This window comes from Danaus plexippus, chromosome 6 (assembly GCF_018135715.1).
Source record: "Danaus plexippus chromosome 6, MEX_DaPlex, whole genome shotgun sequence".
In the NCBI taxonomy this organism is placed as follows: Eukaryota; Metazoa; Arthropoda; class Insecta; order Lepidoptera; family Nymphalidae; genus Danaus; species Danaus plexippus.
Window position 1 is genome coordinate 7,720,028 of NC_083540.1, and position 16,158 is coordinate 7,736,185.

Consider the following 16,158-nt stretch of genomic DNA (forward strand, 5'->3'; position numbering starts at 1 on the left):
TGGAAAACCCTATAATTAAAATATAACGAATGTCTTTCGAGCAATATATAATTTTAAAAATTATTTTAAATTCTATATCTCTAGAAACAATGATATTTACTAACAATATTTAATGTTGTGATGAGGAAGGTAAGTATTCATATTTTACAATAACATACCATGGGGATAAAGAAAGTCTGCTCATTGTTATTGACGTGCCGATCAAATATTAATACAGTTATGATTTCACAATTAATTAATTATGTACCGAACATGTTGAAGTCTTTGGACAACATTCAATATATATAAGGCATTATCATATTATAATAAGGAACTAGGACGAGACTTAAGTTACTTAACAATATATAGTTAATTTAAATAAAAAAAATAAATATTAACGAATGTTCTCGTACATAGCTGCATTTTTTTTAACCATTATTATTTGTTTAGCTTTGAAATGTTTTTTTTTGTCCAAAAAATATTGTATATATCATAGTTGGAATTGATCTGCAGTTATTTCAATTACTTCTATAGCAAAATCAATAAACTCACCTAACGGCAGGCTGAAGAACGTTTGAGATTTATATCTAGCGTACCTGAAAGAAAAAATAAATTATTGGCACCGAGATTGGAAAATCTTTGTAGTTAGGTAACACAAAAATTCAAACTCTTACTTTTAATAATAGATAAAAATTTTTTTTAGTTCCACTGCTTAAAAAAAACAGCTTTAAATTTGATAAATAATAAGATTTTACACTTAAAGCGATTACGGTTTACGATTACGATCCTCTTGAGTGAATGAAATAAAATTTCTAGAGAAATTTGATATTTCATACACTCCACGGTGGCCTTTCTCGGCAGTCAAAGGATAACTAGGGAACTCTTAATTTGTATGCACGGCTCCTGATCATATTAGAAAGGCATCAGACGTTCCATCCCGATAAAGTGGTAATATCAAGCTTCCTACCATGTAAAGAATTGCGAGAGATAATTTACTGACACTGCACATGTAATAGCAAACCAGACTCTATTTCAAGTGGCGTCCCACTTTCATATTTTTATTTAAATCGTATTGCAAATATTTTCCTGAACAGTGTCTTTGCAGTGACACGTGTCATCATCGCAGAAGGGTGTTTATTTGCACTATACTTGCTTAGTAGCCAGCATTAATTATTGTAGTAACAGGAAACCACGGGGACAGATGGTATCTCATTTTTGCAGTCAACTCTTTCTACTTAGTCCTTCATGACCCACAGAGCTCTTAGAGTGGTTTGTATAGAAACCTGTGAAATGTTACGGTATTACCTCCCTTCTAATTCGAAATAGATATTTATATACCCTTTCATATCGGGCAGGTATCTCAGTTAATATGTGAGTGAAGTTATCTTTTAGCTTTCCACCACTTCGAGAAAATTGGTGCGACGGCCAGTCGACGCACTCAGCTTTAGTTTTCCCAGCCCAGACTTCATATCGCGTCATTCAGCATGCTACTTTATCATTCCAAGTTCCTGATATTAATGCGAGAACTTCTTCATGTGCCGTTGTTTGTTGACCTTAAAGTCTACTTGCGGAAAATACTTTGCTACGTCTAGATGGGTTTTGTAAATCCTTATAAGATAAAAAATCTTAGGCTTTAAATGAATCTAAGTTTTTCACATACTATCCGCTTTTTATTATTTCATGCTTACATAATACCGATGTTTCGTTTCGGGTAGTTAAGATGAAAGTGTCGTATAAATCATAGCTTTTCGTTCAAAACCAAAAAAAAACACTTTTTTCCAAAACTTTAAATGTATTGATTTAATTCGCAGATGGTAAGTTATATTATCTATACAAAAAAAATTATTTCCCAAATCTGCTGTTTTTTTAAATTGTTTTATTTTAATCTTATACATAATTTTTTTCAAACAGTTTGGTTATAAAAAATGTGAAGGTTTATTTCGATTTTTTATATATTTTATCAAAATGTAACTGTCTGAGAAGAGTAACTTTTGGAAGTCACATCTATAAAATTTGCATTCTGATTTCTAATCTCTCACGCAGTTATTGTAATTCATTATCATCGGCGCAAGAGTCTTTGCAGACTCGTTGTGGTCATCACCTATCAGTGAACCGTATACATGATGACTTTCTTGGGGAGATAGTTGCAGTGGTTTCCCCTTGCTTTCTGCAACAGCACTTTTTTGCGGTTATTTAGACCCCAAGGTTTGATTTAGATTGTTCCAGCCAGTGGTGTTTAAATACTCGTAGAAAGTACATCTGACTCGGAAAAGATCACATTAACCTTTAACCTTCTAACCTCCAGGCCACCACGACTTTATTATAATTACATATAATATAAAAAATACTTTTGAATAGTTAATTACAATTTTAAAATAGTTAATTGAATGTTACTTAAATTACTTTTAAAATATCTCAAGTCTAACTTAATTTATTTCCTTCAGGTTAATGATAGTTAAAAGTTCCAACAGCGTTTATTTACTCATTCATCTTCTTTAAGAAATCGGTTTAATTATTATACTAATATTAATTTTTATATATTTATTATTAAAAATTTCTGTTGTACAAAAAAAAAAGGATTTAAATTTAAATGTTGAAAAAATCTAAAATATATCATTGTTCGTTAAGATAAGATAAATACCAATTATTGATCCAGAGCTGGTTAGGCTGTGGACATGTAATACAAGGAAACATGTAATTTCGGCATGTGCAGAATATAACATTTTTTAAAGAAAATTTGAAGAAAACTACGAAGAACGAGTAGGAGTATACAAACAGTGTTGCCTATAAAAATAGATTTTGCTCAATTGTATAGTAAAAAAATAAAAAGAAGTTTTAGTAATATAAGTGTTTAAATATGTAATATTAATCCAAGAAAATGTAGACGGCCGAGTTTCTACAACTCCAGCCGATCGACTGGATCGATTATCGACTTGAACTTGTAACAGTACGTATGTATTGGCATTGACTACATCGCTTATTGAGGTACGGTCACGGCTGTCCCGAGGCTTCTGTTTAAATTTTTCAACAAAATATCGTTCAAGATACTTGAGTATATTTCATTGAAATTGTACAAATGTTCGCCTTATAATTTAGTATATAATCTTAATTATGTTCTATAGTTTTCAACTCTTTCTACAAGTTTTGTGTAAAATTGTATCTCTAAAATAGAGAAGATATTTTGTTAAATAATTCAAACAGGTATAATTAAACTTTTCAGTATAAATTAAATGAAAAATAAAATAATAAATTCTCTTTTGTAATCCGTTTTGAAACTGGATTATAGAAAAAATATTTACCGTTTTATTACTTACTCTTCTACGCTTAGTGTAAAAAGGTTTTCAGGAATCGAGAAAAAATAAAGAACATATTTGATAGTGTCTTATTACTTATCGCTTTTATGCGCTCCACAATCAATTGCAATCAGTGAGGAAATATGTATTCAAGAAATCTTTACTCGTAAATTACTTATCGCCTACAATAAAACCTCGCTCGGATGGATTTCGATGATAAATTATTCGTTGTCTTTAATTTTTTTTGATAACGGTACTTTTTAATTATCAAGTAAATAAAGATACTACATGATATAAAAGGTTCCTAAAATAATTATTTTATCAAGAAGTGTTCCAACAATGGCTGCGACTCTAATACTGTTGGCCGGCGTCCTCTCTGCAGTAGCGGGTATGTTTTCATATTACAGTTCATTATTCTAGTTCGTATATCATGTCAAATAATAGTAATGAAGAAAATAAGTTATTTAATTTTGTAAATTTTCCAAAATCAAATAGTATATATTATTGTAGTGATTTCTATAATTCCGCTTCATGTGCTATGGTGATGTTTTGTCTCATATTCCAAAAGACATTAAGAGAGCTAATATAATTATGATTATACATGAATCCAGAAAACCTTTAAATGCTTGAATTTTAGAGGAAGTTACAATCAAAACGCGATATGTAATAAGTTCTTAATATGAAATTGCTTGAATGTTATAAAAACTTTGTAGCGGTGCCGAATTCGGAGAGAATTGCTGGCGGTGCAATTACGACAATTGCAACGTATCCTTCTGCTGCCAGCATCTCATACAACAGGCTTGGATTTGGTACTTTCACCTTCACCTGCGGAGGAAGTATAGTCAGCAGCAGATCTATTTTAACAGCAGCGTTTTGTGTGCAGTGAGTATTGTTTATTTATAAAGCTTAAATTCTATTGACAGTTTTTTCAATAGGCTTTTATTTGTTTTCAATTGCCGTAATAACATTGTTTATTAACAGCGGGGATCAGACTTATCGATACCGAGTGCGTGTTGGTTCGTTGACAGCAAGTTCTAATGGAATTCTCCATACCGTCGACTATTTCACTATTCATCCGAATTACAATCCCGTGACCAAAGAACATGACATCGCACTAATTCACGTATTCCCCCATCTATTGTTTACATCTAATGTCCAACTGGCAAATTTTCCTGATGCAAGCTATATCCCTATGAGAAATCAGACGGTCATGGCTATTGGATGGGGACAAATCAATGTAAGATTTTTTTTATTTATTTTACATTAATAACAAACTTAAAACTTTATAATATTATTAGCGCTTTAAAGCCTTTATTAAAAAAAAATACTTCGTATTTCTTATTGATGCGTTATAATTTTTTTTTATTTAAAAAAGTAGATGTACTGAATTTTTTTTTTTATAACAGCATGGTGGAGCTCTGTCGGAGAGTCTTCGTCGTGTCCAACTGTGGCTTGTTGACAATAACGAGTGCAGAAATCGTTACTCTGAGCTGGAAGGCCCCAATGTCACTTCTAACATGATTTGTGCTTCTGGGTACGATCGGTCTGGAAGGGGGCAATGTCTAGGTGACAATGGCAGCCCCCTTCTTGATGATAGACTCATTATTGGTATATATTCATGGAGCCACCAGTGCGGTACAGTACGTTACCCTAGTGTCAACACCTACATACCAAAATATGCCAACTGGATCAGATCTTACTATTAATTCATATAAATAAAATTTTTATGATATGTTATTTATTTAAATATATTAATGTGAAATATTTGAATTAAAAAAAATATATTGTAATAAATCGTTGGATCATTTGAACGTGTTTTAATGTTTATGTTCCATTTTTATTTTTTAAATTATTCCTTTTACCAAAATAAAACAAAATATACAAAATATAATGAGATCTAAGACTTTCGCGAGTTTTATTCATTTAAATGAAACTAATATATTTCGGATTTACTACGCGGATTTTATTATTTTAAAAACTACATAATCCCGACGTTTTGGTTACTTTTCAGCAACCTCTATTATCTATTAAGAATATGAAAATTATTAAGTTATGGCAAAGTTATTGACGTATTTTTCACTACCTACTTAAACTTCATAGGACATTATTATTGTGACCTTGGTCATTAACACACTGGACACAGCATCTATGAAGTTCGTAAGCTTTTATTTATCAACATATACATGTACATATACAATAAGATTCGATTTAAATCTTGCATTTTATTTCAGACGTAGTTAACGTCAATCAATAAAAATGAAATCTCGGTACATTTAGCTTAAATGACAAGTCATATTTAGCCAACTTTAGCCACAAAGTAATGACATTACGCAATTTATATGATATAAAAAATGTTTCAAGATTTACATGCTCGTATTTATATTTAAAATTAATTTTTTTAATTAAAAATAAATTATTTTATGTAAAATTATTATATTCACATATTTATTATAACAGTTAAGTCTGTCTGAAGCATACTTCACAATTTTTGTACGTTTTCATAAGCCAGAATAATATATATATTCTAATAATACAAATTGAATTTTTTTTATTTTTTTTTATTTCCTTCAATTGAAAGTTATTAATAAACGTGTATTATATATTGATTTCTATATTTTAATGAGTTTTCTCTAAAAACTCAAACAAACCACCTCTACTCCAGTAATCGTTAGCTTAAAAGGGGTGTAGTAAATTTTGCTTTTACTACAGGTTTAAGGAAATAAAGTGACGTAAGTCCAAAGTTGCTATGTTTGTACACTGCAATAAGAGAAAATGAGATCTCTTTACTTTTAATTTGACTAGAAATGTGCTGGAAATTATTTCAATGCGAACTCCAGTTGTGCAAAGAGAAACAGTCGATTTCAGTGAGTTTATTTTGTTAAGAAGTAACATTTACTATCTTTTTAATTTAAATTGAAATTAATATTCGAAATTTAAATTGATATTCGAAATTTAAATTTTCAAAACGATAACCAAAACTAGAAAAAGAATAATTTTAACCATAATTTCATAAATATTGTACAATTTTTTTAAATGAAATTTTTTTCGGTTACAATAAACAATAACACTTTTATACATTACTTTTGCTTTGTTCTGCCTCTAATGTATGAAAATGATATATTTAAAAAAGATTACATTAAAAGTTTTGGACTATACTCTCCTTTGACTTTATGAGTATATAAATCTTACTAATTACAAATAAAAAAGTATAATTTCATATTTTATAGAATCATGTATTAAGAAATTTTAGAATAATCAGTAAAAATATATATATTTTTATAACATATTTACGTTACTTCTGTTATAACGAATGTACGATAATGTGACAAAAACATTTGATATAATAAATTTATAAATTTTTTCAAAGAACATTGTTTATATAACAAAATTTATATCAGTAAATATGTAGGAAGAATATGTAGTGAACAAAAAGTGTCGTAAATGGCCAACGTTGTTACTTATAAAAGAACAAAAATATTTAAAAATCCACTATTCTCGTTGACTATCGGGATCAATTTTAGACGTGAACTTGTACAATCGAACTACGAAAGTGAAGTATATTAAATAATTATTGAAGCGAGTCTAGGTAAAGACCTAGACTAAACTTAAAAAAGAAAAAGAGTGAGGAACCTCTTATAATTTACTTGCAACAAAAAAATAAATATATGCCGTTTTTCATGTTATTTTACTTTTGTATATTTGCATTAGAATATTGAAAACCAATAGATTATTTTATTGTGTTATTCCTATTAACTACTTCAACGAATAGTTTTTCACTTTTCACTATCATCGCTTTATCCCTTTAACTATATTTTAAAAAAATACATAAATGTTAAAGTAATTAGTTACCCAAAATTAAATTGAAATTAACTAATTGTACTCACAAAATTTTAAAAAATCTTTGCATAAATGAGGCAATTTTCTGTTATTTGAGATAATACTAATATAACAAACTATAAAGATTTTCTGTTTCAAAAATAAAAAGTGTAATTATGTTTTTCCTTCTGAGACACATATGTGACATAAATTATATCAACATGAGATCTAGATAGATGAAAGCTAGCTTTGATGAAAGCTAGAAGAATCCTTAAAATATAATACAATTTTCGACACAGATAATAAGACAAGCTTATACGCATTTTAATAATATAAATAGCTTTCATCAAAGTTAAAACCAATGTGAATTTTACTTCTAATTGCGTTTTATTTATTTGATAACTTTATAAATATCTGAAGTTAATATCTGCTTTTAATTATTGAGGGATAAAACTCTTCACAGTAATTATCCATTATAAAAAAATGGTATAAATAAAAAACGAACATTGAAAGAAGCCTTATAATAGTTTCAAACTATTACGTTTAGAGAAAAAAATGAAGGTAAAGTTAGTATAGTTTAATATCCTTTCTGCTTTACAAAGAATTGATTTCCTTGTTGGTATGTGAACATACGGTTTACAAATCGTGGAATGACCACATACATATTTACTACACGTTAAGGCTTGTTAGGAATAAATATATTAAGTAACATTCATTTAAGTAATAGATGCGTCGCATTACAAAAAATGTATCTTTTGTTTTTCTCAATAACTCACATATATACATTTTAATAATTATGACTTAGACGTAAACATTATCGTTTGTATAACTATAAATCCAGAACGTTTTGTGATTTTTTCTATATAATTTTTTTTTTCTACGTAATGTGGCTTCCTACTTTTTTTTTTAGATTAGACAATAGACTATGATTTTAAATCTATTTAACATGTAATGTTGACCACATCGGGTATTTGTAATTTTTTTATAACAATTTTAGGGATATTCTATTTAGGTTTGTGTTTGTCTTATGCAGTTATACAAAAATAATGTGTAAAATAATCTATATTACACATTTTAATCGGAAGGATATCAAATATACCAAAATAAACTGCTAAAATATTTGTCACTCACTGTTCCTGTCTTTTTAAATGAAAACCATTGTTAGCACCCTATTTTCATTTCATAAAAGAAGCATTAGTGAACGGCAAGAAGTAAGGAGTTAGGTGAGATTTCAGCTGAACGCAGATAGAGTTCCTTAAAAAGTTGCATCTAGATTTTACAGGACGAACATCAAGGAAGTGGTAAATAAAATGTTAAGGACATTGATTAAGTATTTATTAGTGAATGGCTTATCGTCGCTAGTATCTTACTTTCAGAGATTATATTTGATAACTAATTACATCTTGTTCTTTTTTTTTTTTTTTGATAACGGTACTTTTTTTAATTATCAAGAAAATAAAGATACTACATGATATAAAAGGTTCCTAAAATAATAATTTTATCAAGAAGTGTTCCAACAATGGCTGCGGCTCTAATACTCTTGGCTGGTGTCCTCTCTGCAGTAGCGGGTATGTTTTATAATGAAATTAATGTTTATATATGTTTAAATATACTAAAAAGTATGTTAACCTTGAAATATATTAAAAAAGTATGAATGTGACTCAGAGATTGATTAACGGAACCCGTTTATTTGATTTTTTACATAGGTCTCATATGTTTAATGTCCTAATGGACTGCGTGGTATTATTTTTAATTTCTAGTTCCTAAAGAGATGTGATGAAATAATTTTAGATTTTTGATCTTTACACATATAATGATAGTTATAGCACTGTTGTCCAATTTACAAAAAGTTGCCTTTATTCATGTTTGCACACATTCACTGTTGTTAAAAGAATTATTTTGTTTGCTTATTTTATTTCGTTTTTGTTTTTACATATGTATTCGGGAGAACATTTGGTGTAGTTTCCAGATCAGAAATGAAATTGTTAAATATATTGATAAAAACCTTTTATCAATCTAATAAAATAATTTTAGCGGTGCCAGCTCCGGAGAGAATCGCTGGTGGTGCAATTACGACGATTGCATCATATCCTTATGCTGCTAGTATCGCGTACAACAAACTTGGATTTGGTAACTTCATTTTCTCCTGTGGAGGATCTATAGTCAGCAGCAGAGCCATTCTCACGGCAGCCTTTTGTGTGTAGTGAGTATTTCTACAGGATATATGCGATAAGGGACTTTATTTTGTTCATTTAAATAAATCTTTAATTACAGTAACGACCAGATCAACCGTTTCCGAGTGCGCGTGGGTTCGTTGACAACAATTAGTGCCGGAAGCGTTCGCGAAATCGATTATATCGCTTCTCATCCAAATTACAATCCAGTTACTAATGAGCATGACATCGCGCTAGTTCATGTATACCCACACTTGCTATTCTCTACAAATATCGCATTGGGATCTTTTGCTGATGGTAGCTATATACCTCGTTACAATCAATCTGTTTGGGCTATTGGATGGGGACAGATGAATGTAAGTGTTTTGAATTATTTTAATAAATTTAATATGCATGCTATAATAGACACCTTTCCAGCGACATTTGAGTATCTACTTAAAATCATAATATTATTAAAAAAAAAAGATTTGATGTATATTCGTTTCTTCTAATATTTGATGTACATATACTTTCTGTGAGTTACACTGAAAAGGAATTATTGAAAAATTTTTTTTTTTTTATTACAGCATGGTGGAGCTCTATCCGACAGCCTTCGACGTGTTCAACTGTGGTTAGTTGATAATAATGACTGCAGAAATCGTTACTATGAGCTGGAAGGTCCCAGGGTCACTCCTAATATGATTTGTGCTGTTGGTTTTGATCCTTCTGGAAGGGGACAGTGTCTGGGCGATAATGGCAGCCCCATTATTGATGATGGACTCATTATTGGTATATATTCATGGAGTCATCAGTGCGCAACAGTTCGATACCCTGGTGTGAATACTTATATACCTAAATATTCAGATTGGATTAAATCTCAGTACTAATTTATGTAATTATGAAGGTTACAAAAAATATTTATTGTTTGTTAAATATATATTTTTTTCCTATTTTGTCTTTATACTTGTAATAACAATTACATATATGCTACTATGAAACTATAATCCTTCTTTTGCGACGACAAACAAGGTAAACATCAAAAGTAGAAATAGGGCTGACTTAGTTCGATCGGGTACTTTGATAACTCATTATAGGCGAGAAGAATGTAACAAATATATTTATTTGTGAAGGCTTTTAATAGTTAAGAAAAGATAAAATGTAAAAAAGAGCAACAGCTGTTAATCTAACAATCGTTAGTTAAAATTTTTGATACAATCCAAAAGATCGCATTATCACACAAAATATTACACTTATAGTCATTTTGTACCCTTTTAAATTGTACATTGAGTATTTGTAATAGTAATTGTACATAAATAGAAAATATTTATAAAAAAAAAATGACAGCAACTTGTAACCGACACTATAAGTTTTGTTGTTTCATCCAAAAATTATTTTGTTTCACCACAGACAAACAAACTTAGTTACTACTTACTAGTTTGTTTGTATAATTTTTTATTGGTCATGTGATGGTTAATGACTAAAAATATAAACAAATACTCCAAAATAATATAAAAAAAATTTCACATCTGCTTGTCTCACTCTCGAGGGTCAAGAAAATATTTGAGTATCAAAAAATAATAAGAACTTGAGTTGTAGACGGTCTTAATTGTAGACAGTTTTTTTACTGTTTGTCATATGTGCTCTCTAAGAACAGCTTCTTGTTCCTTTGATTACGTCCTAAACAAATATTCCTTTAGAAGACAGTAACTTAAGCTCTAAAAATTTTTACGGTATTTTGTTTGGACTTCTTAAATTTTTTTACAAATGAAACTAATATTATCGAATTTTATTATTTTAAAAAACTATATCTCGTCTCGCCTGCTCGTGATCACTATTGCTGAAAGTAACCGAAACGTCAGGAGTATGTAGTTTTTTAAATAATAAAATAATGCGTAGTATTACGCGTAATTATAAAATATTAGTTTTATTTACATGAATACTCGCGGACGTCTTAGATGTCATTATCTTAAAAATATTACTAGTACGAAAACGTTAAGATTATTTTTCCTTAAAGCGTGCTTAAAAACTACGTTGAATAATTACTACCGTCCTCTTTCTAAAGTACTCAACCTGAAGGTATCCTATTTTATTTCCAGGACATCCTATTAAAATACCCCCTTTTATTACAACTAAATCATTGTTACTTAGTGTTGGACTAACTTATTCACACAATGATAAAAAAAAATACTACGACAGGTTTTCTGTTAATAATTGTTTCATGTATCTACCTTGAAACTAGTAAACCCTTGGAAAGGATGCAATATGTTGAGTTCGCGTTACTTCTGGGATGCGACTTATGTACGTTTCTCCTACATGATAGCAGAGGGCTTAAAATCTATTCAGGGTCAAAAACACCTTTTTGTTTATTTTAGTTTAACGAGGGAGTGTAGAATTAAGATTTTTTTTTCATGAATGTTATGAAATGTTAGTTGGTTAGTTTGTCCTTGGGAAATTTATAACAGTAAAAAATATCGCAGTAATAAAACTGGTTTCAGTTAATGTAGCATATTTACAAAATATTTTTGAAATCAGTGTTCCCTTGCATATTAACTTATATACTTTTGTAAAAAAGTGGTATGTTTTAAGAATTATTGCTTATTGCTACGATAAAATTGTACATTTTAAAAAGGCAGTAGTACTCTGTTTTGTGACGTAAACAATTATCGGTGATATATCTTTTTAAAAGAACGAACCAAGGTTACTGTAATTTATCCTACTATCATATCACTGCGTTTTAACTACGCCATTGTTCATTATTTTCCTTTTTCCTATTATACAAATAACAATTTACATTTTTTGCTAGTCAACTAAGCTGTATATATTAAAAATATCTTTCTTACCATTAAGATATTATATATGCAAATAGTAAAAGTAATCATCATAAGCATGCTTTATCTATTATACGCTACGTATGTTATGAATAAAGCAATCGGCGTTAGTTCTTTCAACAATGATTTTTTCAATGGTCTAATTATAACTGACTCTTTGTCATAACTGAGGTTGTAGGAATTCACGAACGTAAACGAGCTGCCGCGACTCCAGCCGATCGTCTGGATCGATTTTCGACTTGAACTTGTTACAGTATGTATGAATTGGCATTGACTATAACACTTATTGAGGTACGGTCACGGCTGTCCCAAGGCTTTATAATTTAAACTCAAAACAACAAGGGTTATTTGAGAGGCCATTTGTTAGATAATAGTAATTCTTTATTTTAATTGTAACATTATTTTGTTATACTTGTAAAAAATTTTGAAACACAGCCGAGACTTAGCTGTTTTAAATTTCTCTTCGGTAAATCAAGACAGTCTTCTTTGTTAAAAGATAAAGTTATTTATGTAAATATAATTGATACTATTTCACAACAAAAAAAAAACGAGAAAAACCTTGTTATTTTTTTTTTGCAACTACATTGTTAAGTAGCTGAACATAAAAAACTGTAATTTAAAAATGTACTGCTTCATTTAACCGTGACATCAGATTTCGAGGACGAATCTATTAAAAGAAGCTCGTATTAAAAGTGTAGTAAAACTTTCACGGCGAAGGGAATACGTTGAAATATTTTCACATACTACAGCTGAACACAAAAGTAGGTCAGCAGTTGCGATCAATATATATTTTATTGTGTAGATAGCAATGTTCACCCATTAGTTAATGCAAGTTGTATTGCATATGGTATTGTTATGTTAATACACACATACGATTTTACCTAATTAATTACAACCAGTTCATGACACATCTATTTGAAATTCTTTTATCTCCTGCCGTGTTGTTGTTTCTTGATCATAAAATAAATTCCTTTTTTTTAAACTAAATTGTTCCAGATTTAACTATGTTTAAATTTATAGATTCTTTAGAGCCCGTCTTGCGTCAAACATATAATCCTAACTTATCTTATCCTATGTTTATCCTATCCCATTAATGCTCAAAGAGGATTAATGTTTGTGATATATTATGTCAAAGCGTTAAATAATCGATACGTTTAGTTTCATTTCGATTCATTAATAATGCATATGTAATTATGTTACTCGGGTACCATGTCATTTTGTACGGACCTTCAACAGTGACATTGGCGTGTCGATGTCATTGATTTATGACATTCGGCTCTCGTCCTTCTGTGTTGGTTGTTTTTTATTAACTTAAATACTCTGGAATCTTAGAGAGATAATGAATGAGTTTTTCACTTTTTGATGCGATCTGTTGGACTAGATATAAAAAGTATATCTAGTGTGTTATTGTTGTATTTCGGTTGCATTCCGCACTCATGTTGGAATTTAAGTAATATAAAGTGTAATATAATAAGATTTGTTGATATAAATTATGAGTTCTTGGAAAAGGATACGAAATTCCCAATACGTTAAATTATTGTGTTTCCTTTGTATTCGTTGACTATTTATATAATAGCTATGGTCGGCACGCCTACAATGGCACAATGTTACGTCAGTATTGCCCTTCCAATGAAATTGTTCACAACAATACAAAATTCAAGTTCAATAGAACAATCTAGAAATTTTCTTTCTAACGACGTGTAATAAAAAATAGTTTTAATAATAATTTTTTTTTTATTTTTTTTTTATAAGGACTTGAATTCCATGTTTAAAATTAATTAAATATCATAAATAAAAAAAAAATGTAAATTAAAAAAGAATTAGACTGTTAATGAGTGTATCTTGATAATAATAGTTTTATAACTCTTTTAGATCTAATATTTTTTTTTACAAGAAAAAATATTGTTTAAAACAAAAATATTAAAAATCCTTAATTATAAAAAAATATAAACAATTACCAGGACTAAACATTTAAGTTTTATCCGTGTGAGAGATTATTTAAGTGAAAAAAAAAGAAAACTTTAGAAATATGTTTATATCAAAGGGAAGTATAGTTTTTTTGTTAAAGTATAAGTTTTAACCAAGATAGCCAAGATAGTTTGTCATTGTGGCTGTGGGGTCATTTTTTGCCTTCCAAACTTTAGCTGTTACAAGAAGTTCTTAGCGAAGTTCTTGTCGTTTGTCGGGAATAAGGATTCGTAGAGCTCTTTATGGTCGACTATCGTATGGTCTGGGATAAAACAAATTGTAATTTTTTTTATAATCACTAAATCACATTATAAATGATAAAGATTTTATGTCAGAATAAAATATATTTCGAATTATTGCTTTTAAATTAAAACGCTGTTCGGGCTGTGGTTATTAGACTTATGAACAGGCGTTAAGTGCTAACGTGACCACTAACTATTGGCTGTCATGAGTAATAAAGGTAAATAGCTTATTTGGATACAAATTCAACTCAAGTAATAATCACTTCAGGAACATATTGTAATTTTGACATCAAATTTTGTTATTAATTATTTGTTTGTATAACTCGTATTAATTAGGTAGGTAATTATTTGTTTATCTTATGTATGCCATTACAAATTTGGTTTTACGTAATATAGTTAATCTCGAAACATTTTATGCTGTAGAAAGGTAAAAATGAAATAATTATTTTTGGGTAAAATAAAATTTATAGAAGTTAAGTTGACAAAATGATTAATTTCATGCAATATGCTTTATATTTTGTTAAATATTATACTTCTTCCGTTAAATATATTTTTCCAGTGTCTTGGTTATCGTCAGTCAACGAATAAGTGTAATAATTGCAAAATTACCTTAAAAAAATCTACATAACATATTATAAATTGGAAGTGTGACAAATAAAACTGTAATAAATCGAATTTATTTAAAATTATCAAAAGAAATGCAGTCTGAATGATAAATAAGTGTTATTCACCGATAAGTTATAAGATTTAGAGTGTTTAATTACTTTTAATAAACGTTATCACTTTATATTTCATTTGATAAATGTAAATTATCGGATATCGTGCTTGCTCATACACAGAACTGTGCAATATCAATCATATATAATCAGAAGAATTCACCTTAGGGTACGTACACATTACATACATTTATATTTTTACTACATTTGAAAAATAAATATCAGTACATGGTTATTAAAATATTTCGCAATCTAAAAAGAACATTCAAATTGAATTTGATCGGTCATAATTATTTACAGATCAATGAACTTATATCACACAGGGAACTACTAATACTTAGTTTGGGAAATTCAAGGATTAATTAAAAGTTTAAACGATATGTTGGATCAGCTGATATAGCTGAAAAATTAGAACCTGCTAAGCGAGGTCACGTTCAGTAGGACTGTATTAGAAAAGATATTGGCTTTTTGCCGTTCATAAGACTTAGAAGAGTTCGAGACGTCGAGTAAGGAGATAGTCCCATATCTTAAGCCAGGGATCCCATTTCTAATGCAATGAAATTAACGGTTGGTTCTCAAATGATTTTTGATTATGTGTCACAACAATAATAGATTTTTTGATATTGAACGAGTTTATACTCGTTAAATAAGATATTGTATAAAAGAAATTATCGATATCTTTAACTAAAAGTAAAGTTACTAAGCAACGTACCAGTACACAAAAAGTCATAAAAAAGTACTTAACCTACTCAAGCCACGAGATTTTTCATTTTCTTTCCCCACATACAAACCTAGTTATCCTGAAGATAGTATAAAGAATATAAGTCGAAGTTATTATTATAGAATTTGAAAACATATTGGTAAGAGATTTAAAATGCTGCATGCCACAATGTTCGGAACATCGTTGACAGTCTTATTTGTCAATGACACGAGACGGTAGTGGGAAGTAAAAAGTAGGTTTAAATTACATTATGATGTTTAAATATTGGACCCACATCTCCTTTCATTTTAGTACAGACAGAAGTATTTTTGTTTTATGTTTAGACGTTAAGATTGCTGGCGATCATCTAACACCTGGAAGTCCTCATAAAAATAGAAAAGCCATTCCGTCACCACACTACTGGAACTCTAGACACAATTAGCGTGTTCTTCATGCTTCCAGA

The 16,158-nt window shown here is 29.2% G+C and overlaps 3 protein-coding genes across 6 annotated transcripts in view; 2 read left to right on the top strand and 1 right to left on the bottom strand.

Annotated features, from left to right (window-relative positions):
* LOC116777377 (solute carrier family 12 member 4) overlaps nt 1–16,158 on the bottom strand; it is a 230,811-nt gene that overhangs the window by 81,297 nt on the left and 133,356 nt on the right. The gene's annotated exons all lie outside the window — the stretch shown is intronic.
* Nucleotides 3,513–4,993, top strand: LOC116777462 (trypsin, alkaline B-like). The gene is made up of 4 exons (XM_032671020.2): nt 3,513–3,660; nt 3,986–4,154; nt 4,254–4,509; nt 4,679–4,993. The coding sequence occupies exons 1-4, from the start codon at nt 3,612–3,614 to the stop codon at nt 4,976–4,978; spliced, it is 774 nt and encodes a 257-aa protein (XP_032526911.2). The 5' UTR covers nt 3,513–3,611; the 3' UTR covers nt 4,979–4,993.
* LOC133320856 (trypsin, alkaline B-like) lies at nt 8,538–10,191 on the top strand. The gene is made up of 4 exons (XM_061529819.1): nt 8,538–8,656; nt 9,123–9,291; nt 9,363–9,618; nt 9,829–10,191. Exons 1-4 carry the CDS (start codon nt 8,608–8,610, stop codon nt 10,126–10,128), a joined length of 774 nt encoding a protein of 257 aa, XP_061385803.1. The 5' UTR covers nt 8,538–8,607; the 3' UTR covers nt 10,129–10,191.

Excerpts from the sequence above, each read along its gene's own strand:
- LOC116777462 (XM_032671020.2), top strand. The coding sequence starts at position 3,612 with ATGGCTGCGACTCTAATACTGTTGGCCGGCGTCCTCTCTGCAGTAGCG. Across the intron at positions 3,661-3,985 it reads CGTCCTCTCTGCAGTAGCGG|CGGTGCCGAATTCGGAGAGA; the intron begins GTATGTTTTCAT and ends AAAACTTTGTAG. Across the intron at positions 4,510-4,678 it reads TTGGATGGGGACAAATCAAT|CATGGTGGAGCTCTGTCGGA; the intron begins GTAAGATTTTTT and ends TTTTTATAACAG.
- LOC133320856 (XM_061529819.1), top strand. The coding sequence starts at position 8,608 with ATGGCTGCGGCTCTAATACTCTTGGCTGGTGTCCTCTCTGCAGTAGCG. Across the intron at positions 9,292-9,362 it reads ACGGCAGCCTTTTGTGTGTA|TAACGACCAGATCAACCGTT; the intron begins GTGAGTATTTCT and ends CTTTAATTACAG. Across the intron at positions 9,619-9,828 it reads TTGGATGGGGACAGATGAAT|CATGGTGGAGCTCTATCCGA; the intron begins GTAAGTGTTTTG and ends TTTTTATTACAG.